Consider the following 23,339-nt stretch of genomic DNA (forward strand, 5'->3'; position numbering starts at 1 on the left):
TTATTCCATGGGACAAAACTAGGTCCAGCGTATGACTGTGACAGTGAGTGGGTCCAGAGACATGTTGGACAAAACCCACTGAGTCGATGATGGCTCCGAAAGCCTTTTGGAGTGGGTCTGTGGACTTTTCCATGTGAATATTAAAGTCACCAAAGATTAGAATATTATCTGCTATGACTACAAGGTCTGATAGGAATTCAGGGAACTCAGTGAGAAACGCTGTATATGGCCCAGGAGGCCTGTAAACAGTAGCTATAAAAAGTGATTGCGTAGGCTGCATAGATTTCATGACTAGAAGCTCAAAAGATGAAAACGTCATTTTTTTTTTTGTAAATTGAAATTTGCTATCGTAAATGTTAGCAACACCTCCGCCTTTGCGGGATGCACGGGGGATATGGTCACTAGTGTAGCCAGCAGGTGAGGCCTCATTTAAAACAGTAAATTCATCAGGCTTAAGCCATGTTTCAGTCAGGCCAATCACATCAAGATTATGATCAGTGATTAGTTCATTGACTATAATTGCCTTTGAAGTAAGGGATCTAACATTAAGTAGCCCTATTTTGAGATGTGAGGTATCATGATCTCTTTCAGTAATGACAGGAATGGAGGTGGCCTTTATCCTAGTGAGATTGCTAAGGCAAACACCGCCATGTTTAGTTTTTGGGCATGTTACGACGTTGTATTTTTAGTTGTCACTCTGAAATTTCCCCTGATGTTGATCCCTGTACAGGGATCGCAGCCATAAGAGGTTCTGACTTGCCTAGTTAAATAAAGGTATAAAAAAAAAAACGGCAAATCGGCGGCCCAAAAATACAGATTTCCGATTGTTATGAAAACTTGAAATCGGCCCGAATTAATCGGCCATTCCGATTACTCGGTCGACCTCTAATATGGATTACCTTAACGTTGGGACAGGACAGCCCCCACACCTACTTCTGAAGTGTCCACTTCCACCACGAAGGGCAGCGTAGGATCTGGATGTTTAAGCAACGGGGCAAGCCTTCACCTTGAGGTGAGGTGATCAAGCTAAAGTTCTTAATGAATTGGCGGTAAAAGTTGGCAAATCCCAAAAACCATTGTAACCCTTTCATTGTTGGTGGGACTGGCCATGACCTGACAGCATCCACCTTCCTCTCATTCATCATGACTCCTTGCGGGCCAATATGGTAACCCAGAAAGGAGACCTCCTCCTGATGGAATTGGCACTTCTCTGCCTTAACGTACAGGTGGTTGGCCAGGAGGCATTCCAGGACTACTCGGACGTAAGCAATGTGCTTCTCCAAGGTAGTCGAGTAGACCAGGATGTCGTCGATATAGATGACCACCTGGCGTCCGAGCATGTCCCGGAACACCTCGTTGACGAATGCCTGGAACACTGACCGAGCATTAGCTAATCCAAAAGGCACCACCAAGTACTCGTAGTGACCGGACATCGTTCTGAAGGCCATCTTTCATTCATCCCCCTCCCGGATGCGGATCAAATTGTAGGTACTCCGCAGATCCAACTTGGTGACAAAACGGGCCCTGCGGAGCTGTTCAATCGTGGCCGGCACCAAGGGCAGAGGGTAGCGGTACTTTGTGGTGATGGAATTCAAATTTCTGTAATCGATGCATGGGCGCAATCCTCCGTCCTTCTTGGCCACGAAGAAGAAGCCTGCTGACGCAGGGGAGGTGGATGTGCAAATGAAACCCTGCTGGAGGGCCTCCTGGATGTACTCCTCCATAGCCTTGGTTTCGGCTACTGACAGAAGATAGATGCAGAGCCTGTAAGCAGGTCGATGGCACAGTCCCAGGAGCGATGAGGAGGGAGACAGGTGGCGCGGGTCTTGAAAAAAACATCCCGAAGATCTTGGTATACCTCCAGGATGTTGGGCTGAAGGGCAACTGCAGGGCTCTCAAGCAATGTGGAACCACAGGGAAAAGGTAAGCAGGTGCCCAGTCGGTGATTATGAGTGGGTATGAGGTGGGTATGAGGTAATGTTAAGGGAGGAAGCGAGGGCCTGGTCGATAAAATTCCCCACAGCACCGGAGTCCACTAGAGCTCTAGAAACAAAACATGAACGGACAGCCAACCAGTGAAATCGTACTAGGGTTGATCTGTGGTTGTCTCTCTGCTCCTGTGGACCCCCGTTTAGAACGAATCGGACGCCGCCTCTTTTCTCTGTATATATCAATGATGTCGCTCTTTCTGCGGGTTATTCCTTGATCCAGCTCTACGCAGACAACACCGTTCTGTATACATCTGGCCCTTCTTTGGACACTGTGTTAACAAACCTCTAAAACGAGCTTCAATGCCATACAACACTCCTTCCGTGGCCTCCAACTGCTCTTAAATGCTAGTAAAACTAAATGCATGCTCTTCAACCGATCCCCGCCTGCCCGACCAGCATCAATACTCAGACTTAGAATATGTAGACAACTACAAATAAATAGGTGTCTGGCTAGACTGTAAACTTTCCTTCCAGACTCATATTAAGCATCTCCAATCCAAAATGTAATGTAGAATCGGCTTCCTATTTCGCAACAAAGCCTCCTTCACTCACTCTGCCAAACATACCTTCGTAAAACTGACTATCCTACCGTTCCTCGACTTTGGCGATGTCATTTACAAAATAGCCTCCAACACTCTACTCAGCAAACTGGATGCAGCCTATCACAGTGCCATCCGTTTTGTCACCAAAGCCCCATATACCACCCACCACTGCGACCTGTATGCTCTCGTTGGCTGGCCCTCGCTTCATATTCGTCGCCAGACCCACTGGCTCCAGGTCATCTATAAGTCTCTGCTAGGTAAAGCACCGCCTTATCTCAGCTCACTGGTCACCATAACAACACCCACTTGTAGCATGCGCTCCAGCAGGTATATCTCACTGGTCATCCCGAAAGCCAACACCCACTTTGGCCGCCTTTCCTTCCAGTTCTCTGTTGCCAATGACTGGAACGAATTGCAATAATCACTGAAGTTGGAGACTTATATCTCCCTCACTAACTTCAAGCATCCGCTATCTGAGCAGCTTACTGATCGCTGCAGCTGTACATAGCCCATCTGTAAATAGCCCACCCAACTACCTACCTCATCCCCATAAAGTTTTTTTATCTTTTTTATCTTTTGCACACCAGTATTCTACTTGCACATCTTCATCTGCACATCTATCACTTCAGTGTTAATTTGCGAAATTGTAATTACTTCACTACTATGGCTGTACTTTTGTTTATCCTGTGTGTAACTCTGTGTTGTTTTTTGTCACACTGCTTTGCTTTATCTTGGCCAGGTCGTAGTTGTAAATGAGAACTTGTTCTCAACTAGCCTACATGGTTAAATAAAGGTGAAATAAAAAATGAAAATAAAAAGTAGATGTCTGATGTCACCACTACGAGCCAAGTCTCCCCTGTGCCCTCATGTCCTGAACATGGTGAACCAGTTACCAACACCTACGCTGAACGTTGTGCAACAGGTAACTCATATGTTTACCTAAGTAGTTAGATGGTTTGTCATCAATGTTATAGATATTAGATTTAATGACAAACCATCTAACTACTTAGGTGTTGGTAACTGGTTCGCCATGTTCAGGACATGAGGGCACAGGTGGGATGATTTGGTGCGTAGTGGTGACGTCAGACCGTCTACTTAAGTAGGAAATAGAAAAAGAGCCTATCTATCATGTTCATTGATTGGGTTAAGACGAACCGTCACTCCAAAACTAGCGGACCAATGGAGACTCATTGTCAAAATACACATTTGGACACACCTACTCATGACAGTGTTTTTATTAATTTTTTACTATTTTCTGCATTGTAGAATAATAGTGAAGATGTACAAAACTATGAAAGGACACATATTAAATATGTAGTAACCAAAAAAGTATTAAACAAATCAAAATATATTCTATATTTGAGATTCTTCAAAGTAGCCACTCTTTGCCTTGATGACAGCTTTGCACACTCCTGTCATTCTCTCAACTAACTTCATGAGGTAGTCACCTGGAATGCATTTCAATTTAAAGGTGTGCCTAGTTAAAAGTTAATTTGTGGAATTTCTTTCAGTCAACCTACCAGGATATTTACAAACAGCACAGGAATGAAATCATCAACATGTATTGATCACACCTTTATTATGCTGCATACTTTTGCTTTAAAGCAGTATCCAAATCCACAGGATGTAGTGATCACAATATATCAGCCATGTCTAGGAAAACCAAAGTTCCAAAGGCAGGGCCTAATATAGTGTATAAGCGGTCATAGAATATGTTTTGTAGTGAGTCATATGTTTGTATTTGTATTTATTATAGATCCCCATTATACTCTTCCTGGGGTCCGTCAAAATTAAGGCAGTTATACAATTTGACAAACATTACAATACATTCATTACAGAATTCACAACACACTAAGTGTGTGCCCTCAGGCCCATACTCCCCTACCACATATTTACAACGCAAAATCCATGTGCACGTGTGTGTATAGTGCGTATGTTATCGTGTGTGTGTATATGCATTTGTCTGTGCCTATGTTTGTGTTGCTTCACAAACATAGTAGAACCTGATTTTTAAATCTGATTCTACTGCTTGCATCAGTTACCTGATGTGGAACATCAGTTACCTGATGTAGAATAGAGTTCCATGTAGTCATGGCTCTATGTAGGACTGTGCGCCTCCCATAGTCTGTTCTGGACATGGGTACTATGAAGAGACCTCTGGTGGCATGTCTTGTGGGGTATGCATGGGTGTCCGATCTGTGTGTTAGTATTTTAAAAAGACAGCTCGATACACCTCTTACAAAAACAAATAATGATGAAGCCAATCTCTTTTCCACTTTGAGCTGTGAGAGATTGACATGCATGTCATTAATGTTAGCTCTCCGTACACTTTTAAAGGCCAGTTATGCCGCCCTGTTCTGAGCCAACTGCAATTTTCCTAAGTCCCTCTTTGTGGCACCTGATCACAGGACCTGCCTTGTTGATAGTGTTGTTGAGAAGGCAGAGCAGCGCTTTATCATGGACAGACTTCTCCCCATTTTAGCTACTGTTGTATCAATATGTTTTGACCATGACAGTTTACAAGATACAATATTTAGTTGAGGTTTAGGGTTTAGTGAATAGTTTGTCCCAAATACAATGCTTTGAAGTTTGGAAATGTTTAGGACTAACTTATTCCTTTCCGAAACTAACTGCAGCTCTTTGTTAAGTGTTTCAGTCATTTCTGTCGCTGTAGTAGCTGAAGTGTATAGTGTTGAGTCATCTGCATACATAGACACACTGGCCTTACTCAAAGCCAGTGGCATTAGTAAAGATTGAAAAAGCAAGGGGCCTAAACAGCTACCCTGGGGATGAGGCTAGGTTTAGCATTGAGCTGGGAGTGGACATGAACTTAGGGTTAAGGCCTCAACTCTAGACAATTCATGAATCTGCCCCTCCCCCCACCACATGGCAGAAAGGTAGGTTGACCTAGAGTTAGTGTGCTTTTGAGTTTAGCAAAACGCATGCATGGGATCGTTCAACAGACCCTCCCGATGAATGCAAGCCTACATTTGACCATGTGAATTTAACTATTCCTACAGAGAACCAGGCTTTTTTTCCATAGAAAAGCAAAACCTACAGCCCTCACGTAACTACGTATGACGCCCCCTTTGACTGCTATTGAGCTAGCTAACCTTCCTTGCAAACAACTAATCATGACCTTATAGGGATGCCTTGTGTTGAGGTTCAGTTTCCTCTGGAAACAGAAAGTGTGTTACATTTCAAGTCAATCGACCCAAAAGCATTTTTGACCTCTTGCAGTTCTAGAAACTAAAGAGAGCCCTGTTATGAATCTTTATTTTTTGTAATATGTTTATTATTTTCCAATAGAAAAAATACAGAGACACAAACATTGACATTCATTGTACTGTTGAATGAGATGGCAAATTTAGAGGACAAAACAAAATTTAACTCACACAGAATTATAAAATAAAAAATAAAAAATCCTATTAGGTGGTACATGTTATAAGAAGACAGCTTATAGTCATTACACGCAGTGTAGTTAAACCAAAAGTACATATTGAGTGAAGTACAGTGAAGGGGGAATAAAAAAAAACACATTTCAAAGGTAGGTACAGTCTCTTATTTCCAAAATTGCAATATGAGCCTTTTGGCTAATAGAGTACAAAGAGAGACAGCTTTCCCTTCCTGGTTATTCCCATCAACTGTATCAAACAGAGCGATCAATGGGTCTGGGACTATAACTCTATCAATGGCTTTCAATAAGGGGCGGCAGGGTAGTGGTTAGAGCGTTGGGCTAGTAACCGGAAGGTTGCAAGTTCAAATCCCCGAGCTGACAAGGTACAAATCTGTCGTTCTGCCCCTGAACAGGCAGTTAACCCACAGGCTGTCATTGAAAATAAGAATTTGTTCTTAACTGACTTGCCTAGTTAAATAAAGGTAAAATAAATTAATAAAAGTAATCAACAATGAGAGCCCAGTAAACATGTAACTTAGGATATGTCCAAAATAAGTTGGTCAAAGTCCCTTCCTCCTCCTTGAACGTCTCACACAGTGGTGAGGTGTCTGGGAATATTTTATGCAGTTTCACTTTTGAGTAATGTAACCTGTGTATCACCTTAAACTGAACAAGGTTGTGTCTGGCATTCACTGAACTGTGATTTATATTCCTGAGAGCTCCTACTCCATCCTCATCTGAGATTTATGAACCAAGTTCCTGCTTCCAAGGCATTTTAGTAGTGTATGCGGATACCTCTTTGTGGTCATAGTCTATCATAGTCTAGTGACCAACCCTTTTGAATGAGGTTTGACAAGGATAAGGCTATCTAATGTAGGATTATTTGGCTTAATGCCATACTGTGGAATATGTGTCCTTAAGAAACTGTGTTGCTGGCATGTTAAACTTACCCTGTAACTGTTGAAATGAAGCTAAATGACCATCCATGTACAAGTTATTGATTGTTGTGAGCCCCGTCTCCCTCCACTGTGAAAACACCAAATCATCCAATACAGGGTGGAAAGCAGTGGGTATGTTAAGAAAATACCTAATCTGTTTCCACTCGGGTTCCCGAGTGGCGCAGTGGTCTAGCACTACATCTCAGTGAGTCCTCTTCATAACAAAGCTCTTAGTTTCTAGAACTGCAAGACCAAAAATTGTTTGTGTAGATTGACTTCAGATTTCATAGGCCGGGTCCCCCGGTCACAAATATGTACAATTTGGTCATATTAAACCATTTTAGTTCTGCGAAACCGCCTCTATGACCCCCAATTAAGTCACTTCCTGTAATTAGACAGACAGACAGACACTACAGACCCTGTGATTGGGAGTTCGATTCCAGGCTGTATCACAACCGGCTGTGATTGGGAGTCCCATAGGGCGGCGCACAATTGCCCCAACGTCGTCCGGGTTAGGGTTAGGGTTTGGCCGGGGTAGGCCATCATTGTAAGTAAGAATTTGTTCTTAACTGACTTGCCTAGTTAAATAAATGTTAAATATGAATTTGTTTCAATATTGAGCAGAGCTCAACAAAACACATATATTCCATAGCACACTCTCTAGTGTGCCTGTTATGAATTCTGAAGAGGATATTGGTATAAAATGTTTGTCTGTCTGCCCAACTTCCTGCATGTGGACCTTCCTGCGGAGGGTCTGCTGTCCGGACCTCTGGCAGTCTCTATGGGGGTGCCACAGGGTTAAATTCTTGGACCGACTCTCTTCTCTGTATATATCAATGATGTCGCTCTTGCTGCTGGTGAGTCTCTGATCCACCTCTACGCAGACGACACCATTCTGTATACTTCTGGCCCTTCTTTGGACACTGTGTTAACAACCCTCCAGGCAAGCTTCAATGCCATACAACTCTCCTTCCTAGGCCTCCAATTGCTCTTAAATACAAGTAAAACTAAATGCATGCTCTTCAACCGATCGCTGCCTGTACCTGCCCGCCTGTCCAACATCACTACTCTGGACGGCTCTGACTTAGAATACGTGGACAACTACAAATACCTAGGTGTCTGGTTAGACTGTAAACTCTCCTTCCAGACCCACATCAAGCATCTCCAATCCAAAGTTAAATCTAGAATTGGCTTCCTATTTCGCAACAAAGCATCCTTCACTCATGCTGCCAAACATACCCTTGTAAAACTGACCATCCTACCAATCCTCGACTTCGACGCTGTCATTTACAAAATAGCCTCCAATACCCTACTCAACAAATTGGATGCAGTCTATCACAGTGCAATCCGTTTTGTCACCGCCCCATATACTACCCACCATTGCGACCTGTACACTCTCGTTGGCTGGCCCTCGCTTCATACTCGTCGTCAAACCCACTGGCTCCATGTCATCTACAAGACCCTGCTAGGTAAAGTCCCCCCTTATCTCAGCTCGCTGGTCACCATAGCATCACCCACCTGTAGCACGCGCCCCAGCAGGTATATTTCTTTGGCCGCCTCTCCTTCCAGTTCTCTGCTGCCAATGACTGGAATGAACTACAAAAATCTCTGAAACTGGAAACACTTATCTCCCTCACTAGCTTTAAGCACCAACTGTCAGAGCAGCTCACAGATTACTGCACCTGTACATAGCCCACCTATAATTTAGCCCAAACAACTACCTCTTTCCCAACTGTATTTATTTTATTTATTTTGCTCCTTTGTACCCCATTATTTTGTATTTCTACTTTGCACATTCTTACACTGCAAATCTACCATTCCAGTGTTTTACTTGCTATATTGTATTTAATTTTCCACCATGGCCTTTTTTGCCTTTACCTCCTCCCTTATCTCACCTCATTTGCTCACATCGTATATAGACTTGTTTATACTGTATTATTGACTGTATGTTTGTTTTACTCCTTGTGTAACTCTGTGTCGTTGTATGTGTCGAACTGCTTTGCTTTATCTTGGCCAGGTCACAATTGTAAATGAAAACTTGTTCTCAACTTGCCTACCTGGTTAAATAAAGGTGTCTGTCTGTCTGCCTGTCTGTGTCTGCCTGTCTGTGTCTGCCTGTCTGTCTGTCTAATTGCAGGAAGTGACTTAATTGGGGGTCATAGGGCCGGTTTCACAGGACTACACAAACTATTTTTGGTCTTGCAGTTCTAGAAACTAAGAGCTTTGTTATGAAGAGGATATTGATCAAAACACACACACTCACAGACAATGCAAGACAAACACCCCAGTCTTGCACTGACATCAAGGTCAGTTCCTCAGCACTGAATTGGCCTTGATGTCTTACTGCTGCCTATCTCAGGCACACAGACACACACACACTCATCTTATTGAAACAACGTCTCATCACTTTCTCTCTCGCACACACACACATACAATGGCTTGACATCCCATAATTTCTCCTCCTAAAAACCTCAACAGCCTACCGATAAGCATTTCCTAGGAGACCAGCCTGTAAGGAATGGGTTGTGTAAGAGGAAAATGCGTCGAGACATGGCCAGGGACAGGCCAAACTGAACAGGCTCTAATTGCTAATCTAATCTAATTTTAGTTTAGTTCATTTATTGTTCTCTCTACCTGGCCCCTATTTGTTATATATTTGAGTTCTATGTCTTGTATTCTCCATTGAAAGAGCTTTTTAGTTCAGGACTAGGCTTAATCTGTGTCTGGGAAACCAGCCTGTCGTGTACTGTAGAATATATTTATACATTTGTGTGTGTGTGTGTGTGTGTCTAGCGGACCTGTTTGACATCCTGCTGCCTATGCTGAACATCTACCAGGAGTTTGTGAGGAACCACCAGTACAGCCTGCAAGTGCTGGCCAACTGCAAGCAGAACCGAGACTTCGATAAGCTGTTGAAGCAGTATGAGGCTAATGCTGCCTGTGAGGGCAGGATGCTGGAGACCTTCCTCACATACCCCATGTTCCAGGTAACACACACCACACACACATGCACGCGCATCAGTAGCGGTTCCAAGCCACCCCCCCAAAAAAAAGCCCCATTCTGCACTAACAAATTTTATTCAGACATTTGGAACACAAATAAATAATCATAACATTTAAAACAATATAAATACAAAGACTCAAATATCAAAAAGTAGTAACAAAGACAAATAGAAACAAATGTATGGATTTGGCACTCGAGCATCAATACATTACCCATCACCCAACACTGTCAACCAAGAGTCAAGACTAAACCAATTCACATTGGTGTGCAGACTGGTTTTGGATTATTCTTCACAATTTCGCACAAACCAGAAAAGAAATGCAACAATTTATCTGTGAAACTATATATATTCATATTATGAATGAATTGTGGTTTCCTTCGTAGCATTTTCAAGTGTGACAAATTTTACTAATTGCATTAGTACTGTACAAAGTTAGAGGTGCGCTATTTGATAGATTCCCCCGCTCCCCCTCCCTCGGGCTTCCAGTGGAGAGACCTGAGGTGAACCTACCCCCCTGCCTCCCTATCTCATACTTCTGAGTGGGAGACCTTCCCAGGCAGTAATTCTGCCTAGCTCACAAACTAGAATCAGGGCGCCCACTCCGACAAGGTTAATTGACCTACAGCAGTGACATAGTGACATCATTGACATAATGTGCAAATGAGCGATAGAAAATCGATCGCGCAAATGTGACCATTCTGATTTGTTCAACGCACACACACACACACACATGCACTCCCACCACCACAAACCATATGTTCTGTAACGTATACGCTGGGAGTCGGAAAGCAAGTGCAGGTGGTGAGTTTAATATTAAACGGAACATCGAGCAATATAACAAACACGAGTAGCTTATAGACATGAAACACAAACAATACTGACTGGGGTTGCCAGATATAGGGGAGGTAATAAGTGAGGTAATGGAGTCCAGGTGTGTCTGATGTGCAGGTGCGCGTAATGATTGATACCAGGTGTGCGTAATGCTGGATCCCAGGACCGGTGGTTAGTATACCGGCGACATCGGACCCCTGAGGGGAGTAGCGGTAACGCACACTTATTCACACGTGCCTGCACACACGCAATGCATGCACACACTCACTCCAACACACAAATACATCCTCACATACCACATGTTCTAGGGACCATACACACTCACCTAGCAAATACCTACTTGTAGAACCCTATCCGTGGCCTTGCTCCATAAACATTCAAACCATAAAGTCTCAATTAAATACCTCACCCTTCTCCCAATTACCCTCTATCTCTCTCTTCCTCATTTTGTTTTTCTCAGATTCCTCGGTACATCATCACTCTGCATGAGCTGCTGGCGCACACTCCGCACGAACACGTAGAGCGCAAGAGCCTGGAGTTTGCCAAGTCCAAACTAGAGGAGCTGTCAAGGTGTGTGTTTGTGTGTGTGTGTTTATTTGTGGGTGTATCAATGAGTAAAAATACCTCAACACATTCAGGTATGAATTATCACCTCTTAGACATTTCATGTAGTATATCATGTTTGTGTGTTTCGTCAGGGTGATGCATGATGAGGTGAGTGATACAGAGAACATCCGTAAGAACCTGGCCATCGAGAGGATGATTGTAGAGGGATGTGATATACTACTGGACACCAGTCAGACCTTCGTCAGACAGGGTGAGCGTGCACACATACACAGGTATATGCCCACACACATCAGAATTCACTTACACATTCATGACACAAACCATTGTTTTATGTAACAGTATTTCTCATATGCATCTCAGTGACCTTGTGGTTAGACTGTCCTCCCCGTGATTGGAAGGTTGGGGGTTCAATCCCTGGTCGAGTCATACCAAAGAGTCTAAAAATGGGACTTGATACCTCTCTGCTTGGCATTAAGGAGATTGATTGGGGGTAAGGCCCTGCGATAAACTAGCGTCCTGTCCAGGGTCTGTTTTTGTACATCAAGCTGCCTCACGCTACAGAAACAGGAGATGGGCAGTTCTGGCTTGGACAAGGCTTTTTACATTTTTTCTCACACTCACCTCTCCCCACTCTTCCTGTCTCTCAACACCACCTCTTACTCCCTCCTCCCTCTCTCCCCCATTGCCCTCCCCCGCCAGGTTCTCTGATTCAGCTGCCGTCGGTGGAGAGGGGGAAGCTCAGTAAGGTGCGTCTGGGCTCTCTGTCTCTGAAGAAGGAAGGAGAGAGACAGTGCTTCCTGTTTACAAAACACTTTCTGATCTGCACACGCAGCTCAGGAGGCAAGCTGCACCTGCTCAAGGTGAGCCACACACACGCATATTACTGGCTATAATTCTCCACCCTTTTCCAGAAGTGTGCAGTTACATACTCCCGGGGTTGGATTTAAAATCGTATTGGTAGAATGAGTTTCCACCATTGTTAAATCCATGAGAGAATTTGTGTAATTGTACACTTTGGGAGAAAGGTGGAGAATTGGGACCTAGTCATATTTTAAGCACAAAAAAAAACACAAACAGTCAATGACCTCGGACCTCTCTCTGCAGCAAGGTGGAGTCCTATCTCTGATAGAATGTACCCTCATAGAAGAAACAGAGACCAGCGACGACGACTGTGAGTAGTGTGTGTTAACCAACCCCAGTCCTTTAGATCTATGCAGTGACTCAGACAGGCTCATTAAGTCTCTGTCTCCATACAGGTTAATTAGTGTCAAAAGATGTGTCCACAGATAGAAGTGTCCACAGATAAAGCTCTGGCTGACCCTCACATCCCTTCAAATACCAGCTAACAGCATTCCCTTTAAATGACACTCATGCTGATCCTATGACATCTCTCATTCATTAACCTTACAGAGGGGTCTTTTCACTCACAGACTTCCAGGGACGGAACTTTGAGTGACACACACACACACACACACACACACACACACACACACACACACACACACACACACACACACTGCAGGGTTAAATGAAGTGGACCAGCTTATATCTTATTCATGTATTAATCTTTGTCTCGTGTCATACCAAAATACACTGTCACCCTAGGTGACCCAATCTTCTCATTTTCTTTCTCACTCTCCCTTCCCTTGTTTTTAGCGAAGTCCAGTGGTGGTCAGGTATTCGGTCAGTTGGACTTTAAGCTGATCATCGAGCCGTCTGACTCACCCTCCTTCACTGTAGTCTTGTTGGCTCCCTCACGACAGGAGAAAGCTGCCTGGACCAGCGACATCAGCCAGGTAACTAACTCTCTCACTTTCTCTTTCTCTTTCTCGCTTTCTCTTCTTGGAATAATAACCGAACAACAAAAAGTTCACAAACAGCACTGTGTGTTTCCCTCTGGGTATCCCATGAGGCTTTGCAGGGAGTAAACAGAGTGGTTGGTTCCCCAGGGGTCAAACCCTGGTTTGTGCTTGGCTCATCCCCTTTAACCCAGTGTTCCCCCTACATGCACGCACGCATGCATGCACACACACACACACACACTGCACCTCCTCTGAGGCTTGGCTTGATTCTAAACAAAGATTAGGTCAAAGGAAAAGCTTTAAGAACAACATATCTTTCCTTAGGGTTTTGATACATTTCTTGTAAACCATAATTACATATGACATCTTAGGATGTTGCTAATATATCAGATTGAGGTTTAGATTGATCTTTCACTCCACTTATCTGCACTAACTCTCCCTCTCCTCCCTTTTCCTCTATCTCTCGCCCTCTCTCTCTAGTGTATCGATAATATCCGCTGTAATGGTTTGATGACTAGTGTATTCGAGGAGAACTCCAAAGTCACCGTGCCTCACATGATCAAGTAAGAGCGCCCACATACAGTTGAAGTCAGAAATTTACATACACCTTAGCCAAATATATTTGAAATGTTTTTCACAATTCCTGACATTTAATCCTAGTAAAAATTCCCTGTCTTAGGTCAGTTAGGATCACCACTTTATTTTAAGAATGTGAAATGTAAGAATAATAATAGAGAATTATTTATTTCAGCTTTTCTTTCTTTCATCACATTCCCAGTGGGTCAGAAGTTTACATACACACAAGTAGTATTTGGTAGCAGTGCCTTTAAATTGTCTAACTTGGGTCAAATGTTTCGTGTAGCCTTCCACAAGCTTTCCACAATAAGTTGGGTGAATTTTGGCCCATTACTCCTGACAGAGCTGGTGTAAATGAGTCAGGTTTGTAGGCCTCCTTGCTCGCACACACCTTTTCAGTTCTGCCCACAAATGTTCTATAGGATTGAGGTCAGGACTTTGTGATGGCCACTCCAATACCTTGACTTTGTTGTCCTTAAGCCATTTTGCCACAACTTTGGAAGTATGCTTGGGGTCATTGTCCATTTGGAAGACCCATTTGCGACCAAGCTTTATCTTCCTGACTGATCTCTTGAGATGTTGCTTCAGTATATCCACATAATTTTCCTCCTTCATGACGCCATCTATTTTGTGAAGTGCACCAGTCCCTCCTGCAGCAAAGCACCCCCACAACATGATGCTGCCACCCCTGTGCTTCACAGTTGGGATGGTGTTCTTTGGCTTGCAAGCCTCCCCCTTTTTCCTCCAAACATAACGATGGTCATTATGGCCAAACAGTTCTATTTTTGTTTCATCAGACCAGAGGACATTTCTCCAAAAAGTATGATCTTTGTCCCATGTGTAGTTGCAAACCGTAGTCTGGCTTTTATATGGTGGTTTTGGAGCAGTGGCTTCTTCCTTGCTGAGCGGCCTTTCAGGTTATGTCGATATAGGACTCGTTTTACTGTGGATATAGATATGTTTGTACCTGTTTCCTCCAGCATCTTCACAAGGTCCTTTGCTGTTGTTCTGGGATTGATTTGCACTTTTCGCACCAAAGTACGTTCATCTCTAGGAGACAGAGCACGTCTCCTTCCTGAGCGGTATGACATCTGCGTGGTCCCATGGTGTTTATACTTGCGTACTATTGTTTGTACAGATGAACGTGGTACCTTCAGGTGTTTGGAAATTGCTCCCAAGGATGAACCAGACTTGTGGAGGTCCACAATTTTTTTCTGAGATCTTGGCTGATTTCTTTTGTTTTTCCCATGATGTCAAGCAAAGAGGCATTGGGTTTGAAGGTAGGTCTTGAAATACATCCACAGGTACACATCCAATTGACTCAAATGATGTCAATTAGCCTATCAGAAGCTTCTAAAGCCATGACATAATTTTCTGGAATTTTCCAAGCTGTTTAAAGACACAGTCAACTTAGTGTATGTAAAACTTCTGACCCACTGGAATTGTGATAGAGTGAAATAATCTGTCTGTAATCAATTGTTGGAAAAATGACTTTTCATGCACAAAGTAAGATGTCCTAACCGACTTGCCAAAACTCTAGTTTGTTAACAAGAAATGTGTGGAGTGGTTGAAAAACGAGTTTTAATGACTCCAACCTAAGTGTTTGCAAACTTCCGACTTAAACTGTATACTTTAACACATGTCTGTGTCTGTCACACCTGCTTTTGCTCCAGTGTGTATGGCTTAGTTCTAACCCAGAGCTAACATACCTGAATATACCACTCAAAGTATTTATGAATAGTTTATCAGGTTTGTTACTTCTTGGCTGAAACAGGAGCCTGCACTTCCTCCAGGCCCAGGTGTGAGGAACACTGCCGTATTTAACACAGCTATTGTAAAAGCCACTGCTTTTTTGACTGAACCTCCTTAGTTGGTGGTGGTGTTAATTTTTTTATGCAGATTTCTTGGCTATTTTCTTTGGACTTTTGTCCACAAATGTACCAACATTTATGATAAGTGGATTCCTTTCAGGTCACGCGCCTCTAACAAAGAGTACACTTCCCTTCAGCCTCATTCTGAACAGTGTTACTTCTTCATTTCTCAAAGGAAAAACCTCAACCAATTTCTAAAGACTTTTGACATCCAGTGGAAGCAATATGAACTGCAATCTGAATTCCCAATGAAAGCCCTATTGAAGAGTGACCGCAAAAATAAAATCTGAATGGTTTGTCCTCGGTGTTTCGACCTGCCAAATAAGTTCTGTTATAGTCACATACATGATTCAAACAGTTTTAGAAACTTCAGAGTGTTTTCTATCCAAATATACTAATAATATGCATATCTTATCTTCTGCGCATGAGTAGCAAGGCAGTTTAATTTGATCACGCTTTTCATCCAAAATTCCGAATGCTGCCCCCTATCCTAGAGAAGTTTTAAGGCAGTTATACAATTTTTAAAACATTACAATACATTCAGTACAGAATTCACAACACACTAAGTGTGTGACCTCAGGCCCATACTCCACAACGACATATCTACAATGAAAAATCCACGTGTGTGTGTGTATGCATGTGTCTGTCTGTCTGTGTGTTACTTCACAGTCCCCGCTGTTCCATAAAGTCTATTTTTATCTGCTTTTTTAATCTGATTCTACTGCTTGCATCAGTAACCTGATGTGGAATAGAGTTTCATTTAGTCATGGCTCTATGTAGTACTTTGCACCTCCCATGGTCTGTTCTGGACTTGGGGACTGTGTAGAGAACTCTGGTGACATGTCTTGTGGGGTATGCATAGTTGTCCAAGCTGTGTGCTAGTATTTTAAACAGACAGCTCAGTACCTTCAGTTTATCAATCTCTTACCAAATCAAGTAATGAGGAAGTCAATCTCTCTTCCACTTTGAGCCATGAGAGATTGACATGCATGTCATTAATGTTAGCTCTCGGTGTACTTTTAAGGGCCAGTCATGCCGCCCTGTTCTGAGCCAACTGCAATTTCCCATTATCCCCCTTTGTGGCACCTGATCACACGACTCAAAGCCAGTGGCATCTCATTAGTAAAGATTGAAAAAAGCAAGGTGCCTAAACAGCTACCCTGGGGAATTCCTGCTTCTACCTGCATAATATTTGAGAGGCTTCCATTAAAAAACACCCTCTGTGTTCTGTTAGACAAGTAGCTCTTTATCCACATTATAGCAGGGGGTGTAAAGCCATAACACATACGTTTTTCTAAAAAGACTATGATCTATAATATTAAAAGCTTCACTGAAGTCTAACAAGACAGCCCCCAGAATAAATTTCTCTCAGTCAATCAGTCATTTGTGTGTTCCGTGCTTTTTGAGTGTCCTCACAAATATGCGTGCTGAAAGTCTGTTGTCAATTTGTTTACTGTGAAATAACTTGTATCTGGTCAAACACACATTTTTTTCAGAAGTTTACTAAGTGTTTGTAACATTGTGATATGTGCAAACAAATATTTGTGCTATGAAACTAAATAAATCCTGCACTCTGACCCACAAAACTCCTTTGATCGATTGATTTATAGTGTTAGACAAAGCAAGGAAAGTGAATTTGAAAACGTGATGTAGTTTTATTGGCATTTGCAGCGGTTGTCGGTAAGTAATTAATCTGCTAGATTCTGACATGACTTACTGCAACTTTAAGTGTTTATCCATACTTAAAACTTCTGTGTGAGTAAATCCTAGCAATCCTATGATTAGATCACCAGTGATTGTGTGTGTGTGTGTGTGTGTGTGTCCGTCCATCAGATCTGATATGCGCCTCCATAAAGATGATGTTGACATTTGCTTCAGCAAGACACTCAACTCCTGCAAGGTCCCACAGATTCGCTACGCCAGCGTGGAGCGGCTGCTGGAAAGGCTGACGGACTTGCGCTTCCTCTCCATCGACTTCCTCAACACCTTCCTCCACACCTACCGTATCTTCACTACTGCTGCCGTGGTCATGGATAAACTGGCTGACATCTACAAGAAACCTTTCACCTCTATACCTGTCAGGTAATACACGAGAGAGAACATGCATGACATGCACACATTCACAGAAAAGCGCACACACATACATTTTCATGTTACAGAGGGTTGAGTTTTCTCTAAACCTCTCACCTCATTATATCTCCTGTTATTCTCTCTATCCAGTTTTATTGGTGTTTTGTGTGTGTGTTGTGAGAGAGAGAGAGAGAGAGAGAGAGAGAGAGAGTGAGTGAGTTTTGTGACCTTTGAACCTGGCTGTTTCAGCCCCAGAATGGAGGGTGAGTGGTGTAGGACCACTTGTGGCCCAGGGGCTAATTGAACGAAACACAACAATTTTACTGCTAGCAAAACAGATGCTTGAAAAATGTTTCATTTTGCCAAAACATTTGCCAAGACAGTGTTTTGTGTGTATGCATTTTCCTGCCCAGACCTAATGATCCTCTCAACTGGAAAGTCTGTGCCTCTTTTCCTATCTTTTTCCTGTGTCCAGCGCAGGTGTGTGTAGGCCAACTCCTGGATGACCTCATTACCAGAGAACATAGACCAGAAACAACAGCAGAGACCCACACACCTACAGTATATGACAGGGTGTATTTGCTCCTAGACATTGATCTCGTCAGTTTGGCATTTTCCCCACTAATTGTTAAGGTTAGAATTGGGGGAGGGTAAGACGATCCTAGATCTGTACCTAAGGCACATGAGGTTGGTGGCACCTTAATTAGGGAGGACAGGCTCGTGGTAATGGCTGGAGCGGAATCAGTGGAATGGTATCAAACACATGGTTTTCATTTGTTTGATTCCATTCCATTTGCTTCGTTCCAGCCCTTATTATGAGCCGTCCTCCCCTCAGCAGCCTCCACTGACCTAGGGGAGTCTTCACCCTGGAGCATAATGAATTCACACATAGGTTCAACATGAAACGGCTTTAATGTCCTGTGATCATTGTCAGTTATATATAAATAAACGTATATGTTGTCCTGACCTTCACTCCTCCATCCTCCACCTTTCCCATCACCTTCATCCCCCCTCACCCATCCCCTCTTCTCACTCCATCCCCTCCTCTCTCATCCTCACCCCATCACCCCTTGCCCATCCCCTTCTCTCACCCCTCCATCCGTTATATCCCTTTCCTCTCCATCCCCCCTCCACAGGGTACAGTACCACTCATTTGACCGCCTGTCCATCACGTCCATCTGTCCTGACTACAGCCTGAAGATCAGGAAGATAGCCCTGGATCAGTCCAAGTAACACAATCTGCCTCTCTCTCTCCCTCCCCCTCTGCTTTATCCCTTGCTCTTTCTCTTTCTGTCCCTGGACTTGTCCAAGTACCTCTCTCTTGTGTTCTCTCCTCCTCTCCCCTCTCTCTCGCTCTTTCTCATCTTTCCTTACTTTTGTATCTTTTCACTGCACCTTTTCTTTTAGAGGAGACTTCAAGGCTATTTTGCTCTTTACTCCGCTCCCTTTCCCTGTCCTTTGCTCAATGTCTCTGTCCTTAGTTTTCTTTCTCCCTCCCTCTAGCATCTTCCGTCTGCATATTCTCCCTTCTGACTACTGTGGAAGACCACTGGGCTCTTTCCCTCTCTGTCTGTGTGTCACTTAGTGCTGAGCGATTAACAGAAATGTCGGTTAATTTTTGGTTTTTAAAACAACTTATTGACTGACATTGGTTGAATTATTTTAATCCCATTTAATTGTTTTTCTCTCTCTGAGCTGAATGCGCACACTGTAGTTTCTCTACAGATAAATCAGATCATGCACGAACTGTGCGATGTACTGATGTGGGGAGTTGTAGTTTCCAACAGGCCAATGTTCTACATAGTTTAGTGATGAAAATGTGATAATTAACTACAAATAACCATAGTCCATAATAATGTTTATTCTTACGCCTGCTACATAAGAGACAGAAGAATGTGCGATCAAGAGGGGATACATAGAGAGCAGTTGCTTCTTGAGGTATTGGTATTCAGCAGTCATATTGGTATGCCTTATTTACTTTAAAGAACTACTGAAATAATGGTTTTGTCAGACAGCATAGATAGCAGCTCTATAGGGATGAGATGATGACTTGGGGTGAAATTAAAGTCATCAAATAAAACAAATGTAATATACACAACAACTGAAATATTTTATTGAAGTAATGTGAATAACTGATGGTTAATGATAAGCAGTCATGAGCAGTCAGTATCATCATGGGACTTTTAATTATTGTTTTATTCTGTTTGGTTACAGCATTCAACCCACATAATGCATAGTGCATTTAATGTTTCGAAAATCTTGATTATTGTTTATAATCGACCCGAATCCGAACCAACCTCAAAAAGCTCTAATCGCTCAGCACCACTCTCACTCCTTTCTTCAACTTCTTTGCATGGTCTTTCATGTAACCTATTTTCCACTCAGGCTGAGTTATAGATATTTCTGTAGTGCTGATGGTTCTGTTCACAGTTTTCTGGCATGATGATGATAGCATCTCCTGTCTCAAAACACTCAAATTCATGACTCAATGCAAATTTGACAGATTTTTTTTCCCTCTCTCGCTCTCTCTCGCTCTCTCTCAGGTCTTTGGAATTGTTCTTTGCCACCAACCAGAACAACCGAAGTGGTGATCACATCAATGACAAGTCCCCCCGTCTCTGCCGCAAGTTCTCCGGTCCTCTCTCCATCTCCTCCCGCACCTCCTCTCCTGTCCGCACACGCAAACTCTCTCTGCATTCCCCCATCAGTGCCAGGGTGGGGGGGCTGGACCTTACTAATATTAACTCTATCCCCTCCTCCTTCTCTCAGTCTGCTGTCAGTAGTCCATCCTCAGCCCAAACCCCTACATTCCACACCCCCTCCCCCCAGACCCCCACTACCACTTCCCCCCCTCCCACCTCCTCCTCGCCCCCTCCAGGTGGCAACAACACCCCCCAAGACCAGGCCCCCCTCCCCCCCTGTCTACCTCTGTCCTACCCCGAACAGAGTCCCTCCCCCACTACAGAAGGGCAGGAGCTGCCTCGTGTTGACGCCTTCTGTGGAAAAATGAGACGCAGCATCCGCAGAGGTAAGGCCTATCTAAACACACACATGCAGCACAGATGCGCACACACACACTACCTGGATTCCCTTACTGAGCTGCCTTCTGAGCATCACAGGCATTTAGGCAGTTTATTTCTGAGTTTTAACAGCAGCTCTGATTCTAATGTTCTTTGACAAGGCCTTTAGAGAGAAGAGAGGCAGGCTGCTAGGGTGTTTATCGCTGCACAGGATACACAGTCATTAGAATTGGGGTGTGAGTAGAAAGCATTCAGAGGAAGTGTTCTCACTTTACATTCTTTACTGTGTGTGTATGGGAGAAAGCGAGAGAGAGTGAGTGTTTTATGACCTTTCCCCCTGGCTGTTTCATGCCCAGAACTGGGCTTCTTTTTTTGCGAGGCCTTGGAAACCTCCCTGGTCTTTGTGGTGGAATCTGTGTTTGAAGTTCACTGCTCGACTGAGGGACCTTACAATTATCTGTATGTGTGGGGTGCAGAGATGAGGGAGTCATTCACAAATCACGTTAAACACTATTATTGTACAAAGAGTGACTCCATGCAACATATTATGTAACGAAGGGGTTGAATGTCTCAAGACATTTCTGGTTTTCATTTTGATTTGTAAAAAAATGTAGAAAAATAATTCCACTTTGACATCGTGGAGTATTATATCTAGCCCAATGACCCCAAAAATCTTTATTTAGTCAGTTTAAAATGTAGGCTATAATACAACAAAATGTGGAAAAAGTCAAGGTGTGTGAATTATTTCTGAAGGCACTGTGAGAAGAGGAAAACCGCCTTGTGTATTATACTATTTTAACTCTCAACAGTGAATTGACACCCTGACTGAGTTCTTAAAATAAATACATGTATTTACTCCATGTGTTTGGACAGTGAAGCTAATTTGGCTCTATACTCCAGCATTTTAGATTTAAGATTTAAGATTCAGTTACTATTGGGCAAAACATAACCCCAAAACAAACTGCAAAAGCATCCGAGTTTGTAGAAATACTACACTTTTGACTACTTTGATACACTTTTTGTGAATTTGTCTAAATAATTCTGACTTCTTCACATCGGTGAACTAGATACATAAAATGGCTTTCCAGGTCTCATTTGAAAAACATTAGTTTTTATCTCAACGAGACTAACCTGGTTAAATAAATACAATTTCTAAACGGTAAAACAGAAGCAGTGGGGTACGAAAGGTTGCTGGATCGAATCTCGGAGCTGAAAAGGTTCTGTCGTTCAGCCCCCGAACAAGGCAGTTAACCCACTGTTCCCCGGTAGGCTGTCATTGTAAATAAGAATTTGTTCATGACTGACTTGCCTAGTTAAATAAAGGTTAAATAATAATCCCAACTCATACTACTACCAATACAAACAGATGTAGTATGAATCTGCAGGTAGCTAAAGCTAACAAACTACGTTCAATGTTAGCTATAACATTAGGCTATAACTAGCAATGCAAATGGTTTTCTGATTAGAATAATATTACTACACAGATCATACATGTAATGTAAGCCAGCAAGCTAATGCTAGCTAACAGTATGCCTTACCTTGCAATAAAATGAACTCTCTGACTAAATTCGAAACATATATCTGAAAATGTAACTAGACTCTTATACCCGTAACATATTATATTCTTATTTGCGAATAATACAAATGACTCCAAAATGACAACATACAATTTCTGCAAATTAATCCAACAAGTTTGTGGTCACAAATTTGATGCAGTAATTGCATGCTAGGAATATGGGACCAAATATTGAACATTTCACTACTTTATTTATAAGAATCTTTAGGGTGTGAATTTAAAAAAAGTATAATACTTTTTAAACAATCTCTTTCTCTAAGCAATTGTATTAATATAAAATATAATTTCACACATTTTTAACAATGAAGTAAGGTACGGCGGAAGTTTGCAAGAGAGCTTTATAAACAAAAAGAGAGCAATTTATTGTCAATTTATTGAGCAATTTATTTACTGTACAAGACTTCAGAGAGGGCCATCCTACTTTCTGATACAGAATGCAGTGATGTGTACTGAACATTTTGCCTGTAATAAAGCATAATGCGTTGTGATAAACTGCATCCAATTTAGTGTAGTGGCAGGTGCATTCATATACACTGAGTGTACAAAACATGACATAGACCAACCAAGTGAATCCAGGTGAAAGCTATGATCCCAAGGCAGAGGTCTTTGGTGAATGGAGCTGAAATGGATTTTGGGAATCCCATCCTGCTGACCAACAGTTTCGCCCACCTGCTTCCGGAGATTCCTGCTCCCTCATCCTCTACCCTGTCTCCAGCCCAGGGCGTCTCTACCACATATACTACAGCCGGCTCTGGTCCATCGGGCCACACCACACTTCGGTCCTCAAGGGGTCTTTTAAACCACTATAGGCGAAAGAACATCCGTACCTCCCCAGCTTTCACCTGCTTTCAACATCAGCAGCACTATGGTGAGAAAAATATTGGTTCCCAGTTCTACCCAGGAGCACAAGTACAGGACATCACAAGGCTGCTTCCGACCATTCTGCGACAGCTGCTTGGGAGGTGACGCTGTCATTGTCCATGTGGGGTCAAATGACATCAGGAGGGCTAGGAACTTTTGAAAATTGATTTTAAAGAACTGATTCTAGCATTGAAAGATTCCAAAAAGCGGCCAATCATTTCTGGTCCGGTACCGTTGTTGGGCAGTAGGTGTGAAAGATTCAGCAGGCTACTGGCATTACACATCTGGCTAA

General features: G+C 42.9%; 1 protein-coding gene across 1 annotated transcript in view; it reads left to right on the forward strand.

Moving 5' to 3' along the window:
• rasgrf2b (Ras protein-specific guanine nucleotide-releasing factor 2b) overlaps nt 1-23,339 on the forward strand; it is a 156,269-nt gene that overhangs the window by 81,121 nt on the left and 51,809 nt on the right. Inside the window, exons 8-16 of the mRNA XM_020475983.2 lie at nt 9,662-9,855; nt 11,165-11,274; nt 11,403-11,521; nt 11,971-12,131; nt 12,376-12,442; nt 12,928-13,067; nt 13,554-13,636; nt 17,354-17,602; nt 20,134-20,618. Of these exons, the coding sequence (XP_020331572.2) occupies nt 9,662-9,855; nt 11,165-11,274; nt 11,403-11,521; nt 11,971-12,131; nt 12,376-12,442; nt 12,928-13,067; nt 13,554-13,636; nt 17,354-17,602; nt 20,134-20,618 (1,608 nt within the window). The remainder of the gene's footprint in view (nt 1-9,661; nt 9,856-11,164; nt 11,275-11,402; nt 11,522-11,970; nt 12,132-12,375; nt 12,443-12,927; nt 13,068-13,553; nt 13,637-17,353; nt 17,603-20,133; nt 20,619-23,339) is intronic.

This window comes from Oncorhynchus kisutch, linkage group LG3 (assembly GCF_002021735.2).
Source record: "Oncorhynchus kisutch isolate 150728-3 linkage group LG3, Okis_V2, whole genome shotgun sequence".
In the NCBI taxonomy this organism is placed as follows: domain Eukaryota; kingdom Metazoa; phylum Chordata; class Actinopteri; order Salmoniformes; family Salmonidae; genus Oncorhynchus; species Oncorhynchus kisutch.